Below are 23,155 nucleotides of genomic sequence, written 5' to 3' on the forward strand. Positions count from 1 at the left end.
GCTTGTTGCCCTTCCATCATTCTTGTGGTTTTTCCTTTCTCTCCGTTTTATGTGTCAGTCTCGCTTGTTTCATTCTCACCCTTGTGGCATTGTTTTATTCGGAATAAGGGACTGATGACCTAGTAGTTTGGTCCCTTCCCCCTCTTTTAAACCACCAACCAAGCACCCCTGTCTTTCCACAATTTCTTCAGCTAGTATCTAGTGTTCATAACGAACAAATTATGATCCTAGTCCACATATGCCCCTGGAAATGTGTTGCAGTTTGAAATATGATTTCGGAACCTATCTTACTATTCTGTAATCCATTTGAAACCTTCCTGTGCCTCTAGGTCTCATCCACATATACAACCTTCTTTCATGAGTTTTAAACCAAGTGTTAACGATGATTAATTTATGCCATGTGCAAAATTGTACCAGGCAGCTCCCTATATCATTCCCTTCCCTCAGACCACATTCTTCTATAATTCTTTCTACTATTACTTTTCCTACTATTGAATTAGAGTCCCTCGACATAATTTAAGTTTAATCTCCCATTACTATCTGATTAGTTTCTTTTCTGTCATCATTCGTTCTTCCAATCTCTTCATCATCAGAGAGCTAGTTGGAATATAAACTCATACTTGTTGGCTTTTGTCTGTAAAATTCCACACTCTAACCTTAAGAAGAATACCAGTCTTGTTTTTCCTGGTGACATCCTCCTGAGTAATCCCCACTCCATCACTCCCCAGTGATCAAAGTGGCTCAGAGAAGAAGCCATCATAGTTTAATCATAGAGTAGGAATGCATACCCTCAGAAAAAAATAACAGCTATGTTTCCCCATGCTTTTAGCTGCACGCAGTACCAACATAGCAAGGCTATGTTGCTAATGTTATAATGCTACATCAGTCAATCATGCAGACTATTCACCTGCAACTGCTGGAAAAGCTACTGCTCCTCTTTGGGAACCATAGGTCAGTCTGGCCTCTCCACAGATACCCCCCTGTTGTGGTTGCAAATATGGTATGGCTATCTGTATTGTTGAAGCATGCGGTTCACCTCAACTCGGCAAGGTCCATGGCTCATGGGGGAATTAAGGACAATTAATTAGCTGATGTCACTGCCAAATTTCTCACAGTGCTATCCTTCTAGATGCTATCACCTTACAGTTGAGGCACAGAGTCCTGCGCAGGTAGGAAAAAGTGTGTCTGGAAGTGACAGACAATAAGCTGCGGCTGGTAAAATCAACAATGTGCTCATAGTGTACCTCATTCCAGCTTGCCCTCCTATTAATAGGATCTAATCACAACATCCGAGTAGATCCTCCAATGTATAGTGCTTTGGCATATTGATCATAGCATGGCACATTTTAGTTTAATGTGTTTTATTTTTTAACAAGAGGGTAGAGGCAAATTTACCTGCAGACTACCCATGTATTTTAGCTGGAAATAAGATTAATACAAATTTTAAGATTCTGTGAAATGTGTGACTTGTGCTCAAAAACTTGCTAGTATGTTGCCTACCATGGAGGCTGACACACCAATATTTTTTAGGAGTTATCAGCCAGCCACACACCTTAGTGTTAATTTGGAATTCTTCTTGTATTATTCATGTCTTAAATATGTAGGCTTGTTTTGGTGGATTGTAGATGCTTTTGTGTGTGCAATACCCATGTGTATATGTGCATTTTGCTATCCCATGACTTTTGTCACCTTAGTGTATTGGCGACCTTATTGTTGAGCTGAAAAGCATGAACATTGGTGTGAGATGGATCCTGACACAAACTCTATCTTCTTTAATATTTGTTAAGGCTTTCTATGTCCAGATCATCAGTGTATCCAATTTTTTTGCTTACAGTGTAAGGCATATTGTTAGTGTAGAAGGTGAAGAATAATGGTGCTAGAACTCGTGTTCTGCAGGTTTGTTGTGTGGTAGAAAGCTTTTTGTACCGCACACAGCTAGGAGAATAAAGCAAATACAACAGGTACACAATAAACAGTGCAAATCTTCTTTATACAAAGATTCATATTGTGCATTTCCAGGCAAATAAAAATAACTTCCAGGTATCTGAAGCAGAGATCAAAGAGGACATCCTAAATGACACTCCATGTATGAAATTTCTAGGCTTCCAGATTTATAACGTACTGATATGGTACCATTACACATATGTTGCTGTTGTGGTCTTCAGTCCACAGACTGGTTTGATGCAGCACTCCATGCTACTCCATCCTGCGAAAGCTTCCTCATCTCCAAGTAACTACTGCAACCTACATCCTTCTGAATCTGCTTAGTGTATTCATCTCTTGGTCTCACTCTACACTGCCCTGCAATACTAAATTGGTTATCCCTTGAAGCCTCAGAACATGTCCTACCAACCGATCCCTTTTTCTAGTCAAGTTGCGCCATAAATTCCTCTTCTCTCCAATTCTGTTCAGTACCTCATCATTAGTTACATGATCTACCCATCTAATCTTGAGCATTCTTCTGTAGCACCACATTTTAAAAGCTTCTATTCTCTTCTTGTCTAAACTAGTTATCATCCATGTTTCACTTCCATACATGGCTACACTCCATACTTTCAGAAATGACTTTCTGAAACTTAAATCTATACTCGTTGTTAACAAATTTCTCTTCTTCAGAAACACTTCGTTGCCATTACCAGTCTGCATTTTATATCCTATCTACTTCAACCATCGTCAGTTATTTTTCTCCCTAAACAGCAAAACCTATCTACTACTTTAAGTGTGTCATTTCCTTATCTAATTCCATCAGCATCATCTTATTTAATTAGACTACATTGCATTATCCTCATTTTGCTTTTGTTGATGTTCATCTCATGTCCTCCTTTACACATGTAAGTTAACCAAAAAGCTCAGTTTGCTTGCTTCACACTTAAAAATCACACTCATTGTGTACCAGCAGATGGGATTCGTAGCATTCTTTACATATGCTATCAGTGCTTTCCTATAGCATAATTTTCTGGGGTAGTGCAGCTCTGATCAAAAACTTATTTTTGCTACAGTAGTGTGCAGTAAGAAAATTGTTAATTTAAAAACCAGACATCTCGCAGAAGCCTCTTCAGGGACCGTAGGATCTGTTCACTCAACTGCCAGTACGTTTACTCTGTGAAGTACATTTATTCTATGACAGTGTTTGTAAGAGGGAATTTAGTATGAACTGTAAAACAGCAGTGTTAGAAGGAAAATTTATTTCCATACAGACTGTTTCTCCCTTTGTGGGGGTTCAGAATGTAATATTATATTCTGGTGCAAAAGTCTATGGTAGTAGACATGAGGTGGGAAATCAGAAATCTACAGGTACTCGAAAACATAGTAAAATGGTATCTTATTAGCAATTTCTTCTCTAATTTACCAGGTTGTTTGAATTTAATAATGGATAATTCAGTTAACACTGATATTCATATCAAACAGATTTTAATTGTAACTTTTCCAGTATACGACAGTTGATAGTGTTGTTACATAATGCGTAGTATGAGGTAGTAGGTTGAAACAGCAGCTGAGTAGTGTAAAAGGAGGAGGAGTGGTTAGTCCCCTGTCCAAAGTAGCTGCCCCCGCCCCCCCCCCCCTCCCTCTCTCTCTCTGTCTGTGTGTGTGTGTGTGTGTGTGTGTGTGTGTGTGTGTGTGTGTGTGTGTGTGTGGGCGCTCTAAACTCCTGTAGTCATAGTCACTCAAATCCTTCTGGGTATGTGACCCTATTGTCAGTGAGTAAAATTTTCCATCTTGGCTACTGTTGCAAACGGCATTCCTGAGAGTGTTTATGCTAATGCTGAATGAGAATAATTTTGTGCATTATGTACTGATGGAAGCAGCTGTTATCGAACTCTGATAGGATATTGAACATGAGTGGGGGGGGGGGGGGGGTGTTAGATGTCCTTTGTTGGTTTTTTTATTATTTCTTTTCATTGGCGGAAATTGATGATCTCGATTGGCGTTTGCTTTGCTTGCCACTGGTAGATATAGGCAAATGGGAAATGGGAGGCAGTTGTGACTCAGCGCTATTTACTTGCTGCCTGGTGCCAGTTAGGTGTACGAGTACTCTATGTACCTTCAACCACTGTGGTCTCTCGCATGCCTGTGTGCGTTGCTTCACGTGAGCTGCCATTCCACAGCAAAGTTACTGCTGGAAGCCAAAATGCCGAAAGTCAGTATCCATCCCCTCTATTCATGTTCACAGGCAAGTGACCTACAATCGTGAACAGAGTGGATGGGTACGGACTTGTGGCATCTTGGCGGCCAGCAGTAAAAGTGACACGAAATGGCAACTCATGCAAAGCAACACAAACACAGGCACATGGTAGACCACAGTGGGTGAAGGTACACAGAGTACTGGCACACCTCAGCCTGCACTAGACAGCAAGTAAACATGGCTGCATCACAACTGCTGCCTGTTCCCCATTTTCCTGTCCATCAGTGACAAGCAATAAGCAAACACAAATCAAGAACATCTATTTCCACCAATGAAAATAAACAATGAAAACACCAATAAAGGACATCTGACACCCTTCCTACTCATTCTCAATATCCTATCAGAGTTTGATAACAGCCGCTTCTGCCAGTATATAACAACCAAAATTGTTCTCGTTATGCAGTGAGCAAAAACACCCTGAGGAAAGCCATTTGCAACAGTGGCCGAAAAATTGGAGAATTGTACTCAGTGACAGTTTCATCACATACTGGGAAGAATTTTATTGACTGTGACAATGGCCGCAGAAGCCTACATGTACATCTTATTGTTCAAGCCCTTAGTCATCTGTCAAAAGACCTGCCTCACTCTATCCCACTACCTCTCCCTGCCTTTCCTGGTTCTTTAGCACCCTCTCACCATCTCTGCCAGCTCAGGCAACTGCTTTTAATAACCATAAATTGGTCTCACAGTAACTTCAGGAGTGTATGCTTGGGTGTCTGTGTGACTGTGTGTGTCAAAGTGCGCAATTTTGATGGAAAAAGAGCAAGAGCTTGAAAACTAGTGGGAGTACCGTTTCCTGTTACTTGTTGCTATGTGCCACACATCAGTCTGCTACAGGTGACTAGTTGCCTTTCCCATATTTTATGTACTGTTCAAGGAGTTCCCATTAGTCCTCTTGCTGAAGACTGCGTATAAAATTCAAAAAACCTTTGTCTCCCTTATTTCTGTTTATATTTTTATACCTGATAAATAAATTCAGCCATAGTTTGTACAGCAACTGTACCAAAGGTCATCTGAGTTACCTTTTTGTACATTAAGGCTATAAATGAACTCAACATAAAATTTATAGGCAAGTCAAAACATTTATAAAAGGTGCAGTTTTTTTCCCTTACCATATTCAGTTTGCTATTTATCTGCTACTACATGCTTACCCTTTCCATCAGTACACTGGCAACTGTGAAAAGATGTTGCTCATGTACTACAACCATGGAGGCTTGTTTATATTAATAAGCAGTGACATCTGCTGTAGTATTAACAGAAAATTGCAGTATTGACATGTGACTCTTTATCTAATTTATAAATGGACTACTTAATATGTGCTTTTAAAGTACTTTTGAATACACAGTAGTTCTCAATTTCTTGCTTATGTTGCATGCAGTTTGTTAGATTATATACCCTAGACAGGAACATAAAAGTTGCACAAAACTATCTTTGCCTAATCTATAGCGTATGTGTTTATCATACACAGTTTATCCAGATTTAATTTCTAGTACTAGTCAGAAATAAATTGTGTTTGAAAGTGAGACAAAGATTACAAAGGTCATTGAAGAGTTTTTCACTAGACATCTGTCTGCTTTATGCAATATCCTTAGAGATTTTTATTTACATGAAAAATTTCACTGGCTAAATTTATTTTACACCAGAAGTTAGTTGAATAGGACAAGATGAAGTGGAAATTTGAAAAAAAAGCATTTTAATTTTTAAATCAACTCGGCAAGGGATATTTCTGAGTGCTAGTCATGCCCAGATTGATGTTATTAGACTGTCAGTGCGTTAATGTAAGCTTGTTAATCACTTAACTCTAAGAAATATTACCATTACCATGGAGTTTCATTGATGAGGGGCGTTCAGTAAGTAATGCAACCTTTTTTTTTCATGGGTTGGCTTTATTCATGATTCCAGTAGACCATATTATTCCCACTCTTTTGGCTACAAAACCCTATTTTTCATTATGATCTCCATTCGATGCGGTGATCGTACTCCATCTTACTGAGAGGGCCTGTATGCCCAAATGGTCTCACTGTATTGGTCAGTGTTCGAGCCAACATCTTGCTGTATATATGACCTCCCCTTCACCCATATACTGCTTCCTGTGGAGTGGCTCTTCATTGAAGTAAACAGATAGAAGTCAGGAGGTGTGAGATCTGGGCTGAGATGAAGAAGAACAATCCAGCGAAATTTTGTGAGCTCCTCTTGGGTGTGCAGACTTCTGTGAGGCCTAGTGTCATCATGGAGAAGGAAAAGTTAATTTGCATTTTTGTGCTTAAGTCATTTCTTCAATTTCCTGAGTGTAGCACGATATACTTCAGAGCTGATCATTGCAGCATGAGGGTAGATATCAAACAGGATAACCACTTCAGAATCCCAGAAGACTGTCACCATGATTTCACTGGCTGAGGGTGCAGCTTTGAACTTTTTCTTTGAGGGATGCTGTTGCCCTACTCCAGGGATTGCCGTTTGAAGTGATGAACCCTTTTACATCCCCTGTGATGATTATTGGCAAAAGGTTGTCATTCCCGTCCTTGAAGCAAGCAAGCAATTCTGCACAGGTGGTCCTTTGTTGCCCAGCTGCACACACCTTTGATTACCCCCCCCCCCCCCTTCCCTTCCCCAGGTGGAGGGGTGTGTCAGCCAAACCAACAGAGACATCCAGTTGAGCAGCGAGGTGTTTGAGTGTGATCCGTCAGTTACTTCAAGTGAGAGTGTCTGCACATTCCAGGAGGCACAGCTGTGAGTGACCAGCCAACAATGAGGGAGGTTGGGTAGGTGTGCATGACCTTGTTGCAACGATAAGACACCTCGCCCAATGATTCACCATGCTCTTGTTCACTGCCAGGTATCTGTAGGTATTCTGCAAGTGCCTACAAATATCTGTGGTGCTTTGGTTTTCCGCCAGAAGAAACTCAATGACTGCTTTCTTCATGGAATGCACCTTTATTACAGATGCCATTTTGAAGGCTATGTGTAGTGCTGCCACATATTGGAAATTCACAAAACTTTGGGGGCTTATACAGAAATATTCTATGATGTTCCACACAATTTTGTCAACCAGAATTTTTCAAGTGTTGGTTAAAACTTAGTACATCTATTCTTTTTCATATAAGGAAGAAAAAAAAAATTGCCACTTTGTAAGGCAAAATCTATTACAAGAAACAATGATTTCATGAAATTTTTTGTGTTAACTTGTATCTACCAACAGCGGTACAGGAAAGCAAGACTTGCATGTGACGAACAGAAATATATTGTTCTTTTTTACTCTTCTTTATGGTTTTATATCCAGCTTATCTGTAAAAAGAAAAGGAAATAAGCACCATTTGTATAATTAAGTTAATATCTCATACTTCTGTCTGTAAATACAATGAAATTACCCAGTGATCAAATTCTTTGCTTGCATGTTTCAGTGTGTCTCTGTCTGTCATTTAATAATGTCCCATAGAGAATGTATGTATCAGCTAGCTCCATATAGTAATTTATTGTGCCTACTCACAGAAAATATGATGATGACATGAAAAATAAATGCTGATGACCTTACTATAAAGCGCTCTAATGCCTACTGGAAAAAATAAACTTCCAGGAAATGTCTTTTAAGAATATTGGTAAAAGTATAACAATATTTTTAAGAGCAGTAATAATTTATATTCCTAATATTACCAATTTGTGTTTGGCAGGGACAACATCAAACACTTGTTCCAGTGTTTCTGTGAAGTAGTTGCACCAAGAGGTGACAAAGAAGCATGGATAATACAAAAGTTTCCTGACAGCTACAGAGATGAAGAAGTGTTGAAATCTGTTCCCAAGTTTGCATACCCATGTGAATTTCGAAAGTAAGTATTAGCTCCACAAATTGCACTAAAATCAAATGCAGTCTGTCTTTGTCAGCTTAGTTGTAGTATATACAACAATATTTTGAACTTTGCTATTTAACTTATGGCATTATTATGCACTGGAACATTATTGGAAAAACCGTGAACATTCATTATTGAACCCAAATTCGTTGACAGTTTTCTTGAGCTGGAACTTTCCGAACCATCCCATCCTCTTCCTTTCAGGAGCTCAACACATTCACTCCAATTTTTAGGTCCTCTTTTCCACCTTATGCAATATTCGAGAATATGGTTATTGATGCACCACCACTGTCACCACTTACAATCACCAATCAGCTTTATGGCCCAGTTTCACCCTTGGCTGGTACTCCTAATCAGTAACATTGGCAATTCCATTTGACACTGCAATACACATAGAACACCTCATGAGCAGTCCTCGTTTCTTCAAATGTCTCTGAACATACCAAAACCAGGACTGAAAGCATCTTTCTGACCTTACAAGAAATACTTGTAGACTATTGGGAGAGACATTTGAAGACTGTTGGAACAGACACCTGTAGACTGTTGTGAGAGATACCATGTACGTGTTCTCAACTGGATGTTGTCTAGCTGTACTCCAGGTATATTGTGACAGAATATGAAACGGAATTATTGATGTATAGCAGCATGGTTTTGTTGCATGTAATGCTTGTGTTTACAGGCCCACTTACATTCACAGTGTGAAATATTTATGTCACGCATTTTAAAATTGTACCTATGTGGTATATGCACAATTTTAAAATTTTAAAGTCTCTCAGGTGATGACATTCTGTTGAAACTAGTTGCATAACATTAAAGATTTTAGCAGCTTTGTGGTGATTCTACATAAAAATATCTAACAAGGTTAACCCTTTGCACTCTAAAATGCAGACACAAAGTGTCTCCATGCACTCTTATTTAAATTATCACCACCTAGACAGCGAGCATTCTACAGAAAATTGTGCAAGTCTTTTTGTGGAAACAATAAGGCCACAAAACAACAATTAGTAGATACATTAAAACAAAAAGTTTGCTTCCATTCAAATATATTTACGTAAGCATTACAATACTGAACTTATCACACTGCAATATTTTTTTGAAACTTGTGGTTGGACTGTTTCCTTTGTCATTTCAGTCAGATTGTTTACAAATGAATCATTGTCATCAAAAGCATTGTCACTCTCATATGCACTTAGACATTCTTCTAAAAGCTCTACAATCTCTTGCTCAGAAAGGACTGTGGGCGAAGAACTAGCCACTTCGCACATAGTAATTTGAACATAATTATTACAGCATTTCTCTCAACACAGCTGGTACAGTTAAACAGTGAGTTAACACAGGTCTCCCTAGATGACAGTGCTGTGCAGCATTGTTGATACCTATTACAGTTAAATTGGAGAGTGGAGAATGAGTGCTGTGAAAAATTGTCTCAGATGAGGCATGACATCGGAGTGGAAAAAAAATTTATAATGTCGAGTACCACTCCCCTTTAGGGAGAGGAAAGGGCTAGGTGGAATAATTCAGGGCAATTAATTTATTCATGAATTTGAGTCACTAGCATTAAGATGATTTGTCTGATATTTGTCCAATATGTGCCTTTGAGTATCGTCTTCACCGTGGTATCATGAACTAACTGATGAAATGTTATTACTGCTTGCAAATAGAGAATACAGGGAAGGAAACATAAGGTTTGTTGTTCATCATCCTGACACAAAACTTTCACATTCTTCCTCTTAATATGCAACTTTATTGTACTTTGTCATAATTGTTGTCACTCCTATCTGTTTTCTTCTAATGTTATGCATACACTTTCCACTCAGTCTTCCATCTCAATCATCTCGTAACTCTTGGAAACCAGTGAAGAAGAACTCCACACACACACACACACACACACACACACACACACACACACACACACACACACACACCAACAACAACAACAACTTTATCTGCACTTGGGACAAACAGAACAATCTGGCTTCTGTCTGGGGTTCTTCGGCCGACGTTCATTTAATGATTTTTCTGACGTTAGATGAACGTCGGCCGAAGAACCTGAGACAGAAGCCAATAGGCAGTTTGTCAACAAGTGGCCATGAAAGCCTTAACAATTTTGTAAACAGAACAATATTACCACAAAAAACTGGTTCAGATATGATCAATTAACACATATCCCTCCTTTGTTTCCTCACTTTAAGGATCTGAAAACTTACCCTATGACTATCAATAACAGTTTTGAAGATATGAAATATCCTTGGCTTTCTAATCTTTCAGTTTCAGACTTCTCACTATTGTGATGGAATTTGGTGGAAACTGTAGTATTTGTGAATATACTAATAGAGAAACCCAGTATCTGGCTTTGCGCTTAATGTTTGACATTATAACTCCTGTACTAAGTGTCACACAATGATATAATTTTGCAGGTACATTCAGTGATATATGTAGGTACTGTCTGCAAAATGCGTTGCAAATGGAATTATAGCAATGAAGCAAAAAAATTTATGATTTCATGCCACATGTGGTGTTTTTACTGCATGAACTGGGGTAGTAAGAGAGAAACGTTAAACGTTTGTCATTTTATGGGGTTTGTCAGTGACGAAATTTGTGTAAAGGCTTGAAATTATGTGTAAAGTTTGTTGCATGCCCCTGGGCATTTATTCTCAAGCTTTGAGAATAGTGATTTTGTTAACACTGAGTCAAAAAGCACACTGAAAATACATTAAACTTAAAGAAGGTGGTAAATAATTTCAGGGATAAATGCATCAAACTCACAAAACAGTTGAGTCACTGAGTTACCGATAGGCACATAAACAAGACTGAAAATGTTACTAGCTTCCAGATGAATCCTTCTTCAGAACTAGAGGACACATACGCATGCATATGCCTGTGGACCCCCCATGAACCATGGACCTTGCCGTTGGTGGGGAGGCTTGTGTACCTCAACGATACAGATAGCCGTATCGTAGGTGCAACCACAACGGAGGGGTATCTGTTGAGAGGTTGGTTCCTGAAGAGGGGCAGCAGCCTTTTCAGTAGTTGCAGGGGCAACAGTCTGGTCGATTGACTGATCTGGCCTTGTAACGCTAACCAAAACGGCCTTGCTGTTGCGGTACTGCGAACGGCTGAAAGCAAGGGGAAACTACAGCCGTAATTTTTCCCGAGGGCATGCAGCTTTACTGTATGAGAATTGGGGAGAAGAGGAGTTTGTGGCACAACTTGACTAGAAGAAGGGATCGGTTGGTAGGACATGTTCTGAGGCATCAAGGGATCACCAATTTAGTACTGGAGGGCAGCGTGGAGGGTAAAAATCGTAGAGGGAGACTAAGAGATGAATACACTAAGCAGATTCAGCAGGATGTAGGCTGCAGTAGGTACTGGGAAATGAAGAAGCTTGCACAGGATAGAGTAGCATGGAGAGCTGCATCAAACCAGTCTCTGGTCTGAAGACCACAACAACAGCAACAACAACATGCCTGAGGAGATACGTGGTGCTAACACTGCAGTTTGACTGGTTTTGGGCCTGTGTCTGATGGAGTGGGTGAAGGGAGGAAGGCATGGGGTAGGAATGCAGCACCAGTGGTAATAGCTGTCCGTTTCTGTAACACGGTCTATCCATCGACGCCGGCACCTCCTTTTCTAGCGTAACGGGCGATTCTCGCCATGGGCACGGAAGTTGTGTGCAGCGCACAGTGGCATGGTAGAGTGGATTGGAAGGAGGAAATAGAACAGGGAAAGAAGGAGGCTTTAGAGAAAAGGGTACAAGTGCAGGATGAGTGAAGTTAGGAGCATGGGCCAAGTATGGAAGTGGATGCTTAGGGAAAAGCTAACGAAGGTTTAGGTTAGGAAGATTAGGGGATCAAAGGGTGTGTTGCAATACCTCATCGATTAGCTGAGTTGTTACCTTTATTGATTAAAATATATATACTCCTCGAGAACTTTCCATGACCAGAAAAAGAAGTAATTCATACTCCTTAGCTCTGTTCTACAGTTTTCTTCATGAAATTTTAGTGGCTCATTGTGCTACATTCTCTTAAAGCTTGCTCCTTTGCTTCATTAAAATCTAATGGTTTTTTTCCCATCTCTCTCTGCGATTTGTGATAATTTTAGTGAGCATCTCGTATGTTCTGGAGAAAAGGCTTAAAATTCTTCTTTGTTCCCTTTTTTGTGGAAGAGGTTTGGCGAATTGTCTTCCCATGCAAACAATCTTTAACTAGAAGTCAGTAGAGCACTTGCCCATGGAAAGCAAAGGTTCTGATTTAGAGTCTTGGTCCAGCACACAGTTTTAATCTGCCGGGAAGTTTCAGACTCTAAATAATATTGTTAGTTACTTCTATATTACTTTTCCTCCAGCTTTAATCATTTCTAATACCATCTGCCAAAGTTTAAATTATGATAACTTTAGAATCTAAAGTGGTTTAGGGATATCGCATCCTGTACAATTTTGTTTATTTCGTAGTAAAATAATCAACTTCATTTTTAGATCTATTTAGTACATATAAATTCTGTATTCTATTTCTTTTTTTCTGAAATAGCGTGTTAAGAACAAACTTGTTATTCCTTTTAGCGAATTTTACTCACATGCATTTTCTGTAATTTTTGGTATAATTTCAAAAGTTTACTCCAGAAGAATTGTTGTTTAGTTTTTTCTCTACTTCCACATTAAAATCCCCCATTATAATCTTGAAATGTGATTCCCGTGGGTTATTTACTTCTACCTCTACACTTCATACTCCGCAAGCCACCGCATGGTGTGTGGTGGAAAGTATGCTGTACCACTACTAGTCATTTCCTTCCCTATTCCACTTGCAAATAGTGAGTCTTAGGTTTAGTTTTAGTACCAGTGGTGCTATTCTGTGAATGTATGTATGACTGTTGAAGCATTTGTAATCTTCGTGTTTACTGTAAAACTTACCCCTGAAATTCTTCCCTTCTCTCTCTCTCTCTCTCTCTCTCTCTCTCTCTCTCTCTCTCTCTCTCTCTCTATTTGTAGCAACATATCTTATTTTTAATTGCAGTTGGTCTTCATTTTTTCACTTCACTTCTTTTAGTACTTTGTCATATAGTCAGCAGTTCATTGTGAAGTACTGTAGGTGGGAAATCTCACCTGATTCTGCTGTATCGTAGACTGATGGAAAACAAAGACATACCCAGAAAGTAAATGGCATAACTGAACTGCTATTTTTGTGGTTGGAAAATAGCATTCATTACAGTGTTGCTGTTACAGCTGCAGATAAAGGCAAACACAACATATATATAAGGTGACATTACCCAAAGAGTGTGAACTTTTAATACAAAACTGCAAGCAGTGGATAGGTACACTTGAAAAATTGAGAATTTTCCCAAATTTTAATTGTCAATTTGTACTGCCTCTGCATTGTTTAAAGTTCACTTGCAGTGACTTTTATTTCTAGTAGGTATGACAGCCAGCAGGGTGAGTTTTGGATGTTATTTCCACATAAGTTGTGGTAGTGGAAAAAATATTTAAAATATTTTCTGGTCAAAAGTTTAGTAAGTACAGTGTAAGTTCACATTACAATTGTGCTTGCAAGTAGTGTTCCAGGCAGTTTTATAAGGAGAAAGACTGCTGCAGAGGGGTGTAATTAAACAATGAAATTTAAATGATGTCAGACCAGTTCTACTACGAGCTATTACACACATCAAAGTAATACTATTGATTCTCAGGGACCTGTGTGATTACATCAGACATTTATTAGGGTGGGATATTTGTGATGAGGTCTGCCCAGACTCAAGAGACTAAATGGGGAGTTGTTTCATTAAAAAGGCAAGAAAGACAGGCACTCAAACTACCAAAGTGGCACCAGATGGAAGGCTTACATTTTCTTCACCCCTCTCCACCTCCATCCCTCTCCTACCCCCTCCCCTCACAACTTAAGATGACCAATCCACTCAGGAAGATGCTTGTAATGTAATAAATCATAAAGCGAAGAAGATTAAAACATTAATTAATTATCAATAAAATCCAGTCATGTGACATTTTTTTATTTTAAAAGTAGTTCACTCTGTGCGTAAGAATATGGGGTGTAAGGTAATAGTTCATCATCCTAGCAGTCCAAGATATCAAGCCATGCAACTTTGTGTTTCGCCTCATTGTGAAGGACATGTTGAAAGGGAGAAGGTTTAGCTATTAAAGAACAACCTGTGAATATCTCATGGTGCCTGGCTGATTTCGGGAGAAATATCAGAGTTTGTATAGCAAATGCTTATGAATAAATTGTGATTGTAAATGTTCTGAAACAGTGGGAAAAATGATAATGAATTCCAACAACAGATTGTTGAAGGGGTTATGTGCAACAGCAGGAAGAATAACATAAGATGTGTGTCAGTGGACCAAGGTGTCAAGAAAACCCCAAAAGCAAAGCATGAGGAAGAAGCAGTTCAGAATACAGGCAGAGTTTAGATAGAAATGAAAAATGGAAAAGAGACAAATATAAAGTAAAAGTGGGGAAGCAGAAACATACTGTAAGAAAATAACAAAGAGCTCATAGATATTGTGGAGATTTGAAAGGTTCATGATTATGTAATACATTTGATAGTTAATATCCGGCTATTTGCCTGCAGTTAGAGGTAACCTGAAAGAGACAAAGCATCGTGAAATGTGCATCGGGTGAAAGGTTCTGTATGTGCATAAGGGATTTGTGGTGGGACACTATTGAAATGAGGAGCAATTTATTGAATGGTACATCCATGAATCTCTGTTTTTATGTGGATTTTCAGTTTGTACTAACACAGTTTTATTGAACTTTAAAGTAGAAGCTCTGTTGCTAATAGTACAGAAATGTACAAAGACAACCTATAATTGTAGTCATTATAGACTAAAACGAAATGTGGTGTAGGGATGTTCAAGGGTCCCTTAGTATAAGATACAATATCAGAGTCCAGAGTCACAACCAACAGCTAACAAGTCCCTGATGACCTGAAACTCTGGAATAGTGGGATAATTGTGATGACATTAAAAAAAAAGTATTGGCTGGGCTGTATACTGCAGAACCAGCTCCTACACTTCCAAACTGAGGCTGAAGGGATTGCATGAAAGAGACAATGGGATTGGCACTTGGTGCAACATCTGGAGTCTCAGACAGGTAATGGTTGGAGCAGTGTGAGAATAGCCCCAAGCTCTTTCAAATCAGTGTCTGACAGGTATACCAAATACCTCTCCTGTATAACAGGCCTATGATGGGTCGTAGGGTATGTCACAAAAGGCAAAGGTCCTGAGTTGGAGTTTAAATCAGCCAGGAAGTTTCATATCAACACGCATTCCACTGCAATGGGAAACTTCATTCCAGGGTGACTTAAATTAAGGACTATTATCTGAAACTATTGGGAGCTCTTTTGGTTATGAAAATGGTTACCAAAATTTTGATTGTCCACACAATTGTGGTGAGTGCAATGCTAGCAACATACACTGAGGTGATAAAAGTTGTGGGATATCTCCTAATATGATGTCTGACCTCCTGGTGCCTGCAGTATTGCGGCAACTCGACGTGACATGAACTTAACAGCTGGAAACCTTCTTCAGGAATATTGAACCATTCTGCTTCTATAGTCATCCATAATTGGGAAGGTGTTGCCAGTGCAGGATTTTGTGCACAAACTGACCTCTCAATTACGTCCCATAAATTTTCAAAAGGATTCATGTTGGGCAGTCTGGGGGCAAAATCATTCACTCGAATTTCCAGAATGTTATTCAAACCAGTCACGAACAATTGTGGCTCAGTGACATGGTGCATCATCATCCAAATAATTTCATCATTGTTTGGGAACGTAAAGTCCATAAATGGCTGCAAATGGTCTCCAAGTAGATGAACATAGTCAGAGGACCCAGTCCATTCTGTGTAAACACAACCCACACCATTCTAGAGCCATCACCAGTTTGCACAGTGCCTTGGTGATAACCTGGGTCAGTGGCTTCATGGGATCTGCGCCACACTCGAACCCTACCATCAGCTCTTACAAACTGTAATCAGGACTCGTCTGACCAGGCCATGGTTTTCCAGTCATCTTGGGTCCAACTAATATTGTCACGAGCCCAGGAGAGGTGTTGCAGGCGATGTCATGTTGTTAACAAAGCCACTCGTATCGGTCGTCTGGTGCCACAGCCCATTAACACCAAATTTTGCTGTGCTGTCCTAATGGATATGTTTGTCGTATGTTGCATCTTGATTTTCGTTATTATTTCGTTCAGTGTTGCTTGTCTGTTAGCACTGACAACCCTACGTGAATGCCGCTGCTCCCAGTTGTTAAATGAGAGCCATCGCCCACTGTGTTGGCCGTGGTGAGAGGTAATGCCTGAAATGTGGTATTCTCTGCACACTCTTGACAGTGTGAATCTCAGAATATTGAATTCCCTAATGATTTTTGAAATGGAATGTCTCATGTGTGTAGCTACAACTTTTATTCAGTGTTCAATGTTAGTTAATTCTGATCGTTTAGCCATACTCGCATCAGAAACCTTTTCATGTGAATCATCTGAGTACAAATGACAGCTGTGCCAATATGCTGCCCTTTTATACCTTGTTTACGTGATACTATGGCCATCTCTATATGTGCATTTCGCTACCTCACGAATTTAGTCACCTCAGTGTATGGAGCTGACTTGGGTACAATGAGTAGTGATACAGTTGTGAAGACTGGTTTCATGCACGGCTGTGCATGTACAGATTGTCTTCCCACTTTCTGTGTCAGCCAGTATGCATAATGGTTGGCTAAATTCTTCCTGTGTGCCATGCATGCATCAATGCAGTGGATGAAGTAGCTGCTGCACCAACTGGTGTAGAATCTAAGGATGATCACACTACAGTTAGTTGCTTCAGTACACAGCAGGAGGCTGCTTGCACAGTGAATTGAGGTGATGCTACAGCGAATAGGAGCTCAGTAGAAGAAAAGAAGAAAAAAAAAAGACATTTTTAGGTAGATTCTCTGGTCACCTCCATAGGTATATAATTGACTACCCATCATAGCACCGAGTTCTTGATAGCTCCACCACTTTGCTTGATGGCAGAGGAAACTCGAGTAACAGCCATGAATTTTGGACAAAGTGTTTTCAAAGAGTCCAACAACATTTATAGCCCATTGGAAGGCATGATAAAGCATCAATGTTGAAGTGTTGTGCTGTCGTGCAATAATGAGTTGCATATTGAAAACAGAATTTTTAGATCCCATCAGAGAGGAGGCATCTAGAACATATATGCATTAGGATTTTCTGCAAGTAATGTCAACTTGACTAAAGTTTTTAGGCAACCAAGACCATCACTTGCCCAAGTAAGGAAATACTTCTCTCACTGTAGGTAATAAGCCTACACTTTATCAGCGTTAGTTTGGATGAGTCTTGATTATGAACAGGAACTGTGTTGTTTGACAGCCAGCCTGATGGGACCATCTGATTTCTAGACCTGCCGTAAGCACACTAAGGCCTGTATGAACAATTTTGTGAAAGTGAGAAGAAACCGTTTATTACCACCTCCGAGGTGGCTCCATAAACATGTCCATTCGTATTGAGTGCACCAACCACCAACAGTACCTCCACTTTGACAAATGTCACCTGTTATATATCAGAAAGGCTCTTCCATACAGTCTTGCTACCAATGGATGCCTCATCTACTGTGGAAAATGGGAGTTGTCAAAATATACTGATAACCTTACCTCAGCCTTTGTTGACTGACCGTATTCCATCCACCTAATCCATAACAGATCTCCCATGCCATCTCCTCCTTGAATACCAGAATCCCAGTTAACCAACTGCTGACCAGCTCTCCTCTAATTACTCAGTATAATCCACGCCTTGAAAACCTTAACCTCATCCTTCACCAGGGCTTTGACTACCTGTCGTTATGCTCTGAGGTGAGAGATATCTTACTCGAAATGTTGTGGACTGGCAAGACAGCCAATCCACAGTGACGGGTAACCGAAAGGCACGCGCTTTAACTCACGCAGGCTGGCGTGAGGTTTGAAACAGGATACGTAATGAATGCTATGAAGAAAAGTACGTAGCTGCTGGAATACTTAACTTTAATCCACAATTGGTGAACATTGGTCTTGTTAATGTACATGCTTCATTAGGTACATAGCAAAGGATAAATGGCGCCTTGCTAGGTCGTAGCAATTGACTTAGCTGAAGGCTATGCTAACTATCTTCTCTGCAAATAAGCAAGGCTTAGTCAGCATTGCATCGCTAGCTAAGTCGTCCATACAACTGGGGCGAGTGCTAGTAAGTCTCTCTAGACCTGCCGTGTGGCGGCGCTCGGTCTGCTATCACTGATAGTGGCGACATGCGGGTCCGTCGTATACTAGCGGACCGCGGCCGATTTAAAAGGCTACCACCTAGCAAGTGTGGTGTCTGGCGGTGACACCACATTAAATCCTACCCACATCACCTGAAGTAGTGTTCTTCCACACACCTGACCTACAAAACATCCTTATCCATTCCTTCTCCAATCCTGCTCCCAGTCTTGCATCCCACAGGTCATTCCCTTGTCATCAGCCCTGGTGCAAGCACTGTCCCATACATTCACCTACCACCTCCTACTGCAGTCCAGTCACAGGCGTCTCCTGCCAAGTAAAAGGCAGAGCCTTGTGTGAAAGCAGCCAAGTTATGTATTAGCTATACTGCTATCAGTGTACAGCTTTCTGTGTGGCCACAACAAGTAACCAACCGTCCACTTACATGAATGGCTACCGCTAAACTGTGGCAAACCAAAATATTGACCTTACAATTGTCAAACATGCTGCACACTACAACACTAAAGACTTCAACAACTGCTTCACTACATGTTCCATTTGGATACTCCCTTCCAGTATAAATTTCTGTGAACTACACATTTGGAGTTCTCACTCCAGTATATCCTGTGCTTTAGCAATCCCCTTGGCCTTAAATCTCAGCTAACTTGTTTCCCTCTGCCTCACTTTACCTTCTCCCTTCTCCATATTCTTCCTCCCTCTGGATAACATATTGCCTTCTCCAACCACTCTCCCGCCACCCCCCCCCCCCACCCCTCTACCCTCCCCTCCCCCAATGTGGGCTCCCTGACTCCCTCAGCATGGTGCCAAGTGACTGAACAACAATACACTATCTGCCAAGTCTGTTGCCCAGCACTTATATCGACAGTTGTAACATATGGTGTTTTCTGTTGTCCAAAACCCATCTTTGGCAATACCACACGAGATGACACAATGCACCAAAACTCATTTACCTAGTTTGGGGCACATGAAGTGGACAAAACTTTGGATGTGAGTAATACCCATGAACTTTGTGACATCATACGCAATCCTGTTTCAACATTAGTACATCAGGTTACTCAAGAACAACAACCATTCAAAACAGAAACATTCTGATCTTCAAACCAACAAACTGATGCAGACAAATGGAACTGCAGTGAAATTAGTATGGAAGGTTATTTGACACGGGTGAAAGAGAAAATCAACATTTTCCTTCCCCACCTCACGGAATGTATAGTATTTGTCTGGTTCACAGGTGCTACATCCAATCCAACAAAAATCTTTTACCACCTCTGACATACACTGAAGCGCCAAAGAAACTGGTATGGCATGCATATTCAAATACAGAGATATGAAAATAGGCAGAATATGGCACTGCGATCGGCAATGCCTACATAAGACAAGTGTCTGGTGCAGTTGTTTGATCAGTTTCTACTGTTCCCATGGCAAGTTATCAAGATTTAAGTGAGTTTGAACGTGGTGTTATAGTTGGTGCATGAGCGACGGGACACATCATCTCTGAGGTAGCGATGAAGTGGATTTATTCATACAACCATTTTCACGAGTGTGCCCTGAATATCAGGAATCCGGTAAAACATCGAGACTCAGACATCGCTGCGGCCGGAGAAAGATCCTGCAAGAACGGGACTGACAACTGAAGAGAATTGTTCAACGTGACAGAAGTGCAACCCTTCCACAAATTGCTGCAGATTTCAATGCTGGGCCATCAGCAAGTGTCAGCGTGCAACCCATTCAACAAAACATAATTGATATGAGTTTTCAGAGCCGAAGGCCCATTCGTGAACCCTTAGTGACTGCCTGCCACAATGCTTTACACCCCACGTGGGTCCGTGAACACCAACGTTGGACTGTTGATGACTACAAACATGTTACCTGGTCAGATGAGTCTCATTTCAAATTGTATGTGGATGGATATGTATAGGTACAGAAACAACCTCATAAATCCATGGACCCTGTATGTCAGCAGGGGACTGCTCAAGCTGGTGGAGGCTCTGTAATGGTGTGGGGCATGTGTAGTTGGAGTGATATGGGATTCCTGATACATTTAGATACAACTCTGAGAAGTGGCATGTACATAAACATCCTGTCTGATCACCTGCATTCATTCATGTCCATTGTGCATTCTGACAGACTTGGGCAATTCCAGCAGGACAATGCAACACACCCCACATCCAGAATTGCTACAGAGTGGCTCCAGGAACACTCTTCTGAGTTTAAATGCTTCCTATGGCCACCAGAATCCCCAGATATGAACATTATTGAGCATATCTGGGATGCTTTGCAATGTGCTTTTCAGAAGAGATCTCCACCCCCTTGTATTGTTATTTATAGGATTCATGATGTCAGTTCCTTCCAGCACTACTTTAGACATTAGTTAAGTCCATGACATGTTGTACTGCAGCACTTCAGCATGCTTGCGGGGGCCCTACACAATGTTAGGCAGGTGTACGAGTTTCTTTCGCTCTTCAGTGTAAGTAGCCTGTGGTACGATGAATCCAAAATCCTCATGAGCTATTGATTTATGAGGAACAGTATTATAAGAATATAGACATCACTCCACACAGAAAGTGTCCAAAACACACACAAATCAACACTAAGGTCAAGCAATTCTTTAAGCAATGCAAGAAAATTGCTCGGAAATTGTTTTAGGCCTTTCTCAATTGCAGTGCTAATATGAGAGAATATGGTGTAAAGGTAAGGTTTGAGATACAGGAAGCACTCTCACAACTTCAGAGGCATAGTCACATACAGAATAGAAAATGTAAGAGAATACAATTATGTCTCAAGCACTGAAGGAATTTAATGTTAACTCAGTGTAGAGGATCAAATTTTGTGCATTGCTATTATTATTAAGGACTTTAACTGACAATAGAGCAAATCACCAACACCGCCCATGTCATTGACACTATTTTTTACAAATGATAGTACATGCATTATCAGAGGAATTAAAACACCTGAAATGTCTCCTCGATGAAATGTGGCGCACAGAATTACTCACAATGATGTGAGTTTGACAAATAATTATGCCCATACTGACATAGGGAAAAGAGCCCTGTGAAACTGATATCCAAATTTTCCCAAGCTACAGCATCATAAAAATTCTAGAATGGATTGTTAAAACAAAACTGTAATCATTGCTGGAAAATGAATACTTGGTGCCCATCATCTAAAAGGACTTCAGAACAGGAAAGGGGACTTACAATAGACTTGTTCTTTAACTCTCAATTGGATACATGAATTTTACATATATGTGCTTCAGATAATGAAATGGTGTATTATAACTTACTGTAATTATACATTGTACATTTCAAAATTTATATTACTATTGTTTATTGCAAGTTAAACAAATGTCCACTCTACATTCATAGCATACAAGCATAAAACGCTTATTACAGGAATTTTTTATTTTCTTGTCTTTACTCTGCTACACATGAAACAACCAGAAGATTTTGATTTGTTTTGGTGGTAGTCCATGTACTGCAGTTTCCTTATTTAATTTCAAGATGCTTTCTATGCCAGTTTGGAGTTCCAAACACAAGTTTTTTGATAAGCAATTTAGCACATGTCGGCGAGCTAATTATAAGCCAGTTTCTTTCAAAAACATTTTTCTGATGGTCTTATTCATGTTTTGGCAATGTTAAATAATACCCATAAATTAATTATATATGTAGGTAGTATCTGTTCCTGAAAGAGCAGATACCATTTATGACCGTGCAGCTTCTCTAGAATGAAATGATAATTAAATTGACACCCTAGCTGCTAACAGGTGTTGATATACATCATTGGGGACATGTTGAAATGTGTGCCCTGACTGGGACTCGAACCCAGGATCCCCTGCTTCCATGGCAGATGCACTATCCACTGAGCCACCGAGGGCACAGAGGATAGTGCGCCTGCAGGGACTTATCCCCTGCACGCTCCCCGTCAGACCTACACTCCCAACATGTCCACACCACTACATTTGTAGTGCGCCCAATAGATGTTTGCCCATCACACTCATTTCTCGTTTCAGATGAATCTACCAAGTCTTATACAAGTTGGGCCATAGCGTGTGCATTCGCACAAGAAGGTCAATGGCCAGGTAGCCATATTTTAACTATTTATGAAAGTAGTATCTGTCCCGAAAGAACAGAACTCTTGATGACCGTGCAGCTTCTTTAGAACTCTGAATGCAAATTGAGATTATAAAACCTCCATTTTCCTGTTTGGTAAAAATGAAACGGGTCTGACAACAATTGTAAATTTGTATTTTTTTATAAATTTCATCCACCAATGGGACTGAAGTAAAATAATTATCCATTGTTAGGTGTACCAGTTTTAGATCATCTTCCGTAAATGGAAGTAGATAATTTTTTAACAATTTGACTGGCTGTATGTTTATGGCTTGGAGAGCCATGATTATGAATGTAAGGTTATGCACTTACAGTATAGAAGTTCTACTGTCTAACATGGTATTAATTTTAATCCTGTCCTTAACAAGCCTGCATGCTGTGTAAATGATAAATGGGCAGTGTTCTCACAAACCAAATAGCTGCTCGTCAGTTGTGCAGTAGGTGTGAGGGATTAACTCTGGGTACAGCTGTCTATAAGTGCTTCCCAAACTTCACGAATTGGAGGAAACTCATCTTTATTTCTTAAGGCTTTGTCATTAAAATGAAGGCATGGAAGTAAAAATTTAATTTGGGGTTTGCTCATAATAGCTCTACATATTTTGGCGCTTCTTTGGAAAACATGTCACTCATAGAAAAGTGAGAATCTTTTCTAACACCAATGATATGCAGGAGGCCTTAATGCAAGTATCTCATTGAAATCTGTGTCACTTACATACCTTGTATCTTGTCCACAACTCAGTTTTTACCCTCAGCTTTCTTGTTGTGTA

The 23,155-nt window shown here is 40.0% G+C and overlaps 1 protein-coding gene across 2 annotated transcripts in view; it reads left to right on the top strand.

The window, feature by feature from the left end:
- The window catches only part of LOC124612451 (DENN domain-containing protein 1A-like), a 292,617-nt gene that overhangs the window by 30,375 nt on the left and 239,087 nt on the right, over positions 1-23,155 (top strand). For both annotated transcript variants that reach the window (XM_047140674.1, XM_047140675.1), the window contains exon 2: positions 7,852-8,007. In XM_047140674.1, coding sequence (XP_046996630.1) covers positions 7,852-8,007 — 156 coding nt within the window. The remainder of the gene's footprint in view (positions 1-7,851; positions 8,008-23,155) is intronic.

Source organism: Schistocerca americana, chromosome 4 (genome assembly GCF_021461395.2).
Source record: "Schistocerca americana isolate TAMUIC-IGC-003095 chromosome 4, iqSchAmer2.1, whole genome shotgun sequence".
Taxonomy (NCBI): domain Eukaryota; kingdom Metazoa; phylum Arthropoda; class Insecta; order Orthoptera; family Acrididae; genus Schistocerca; species Schistocerca americana.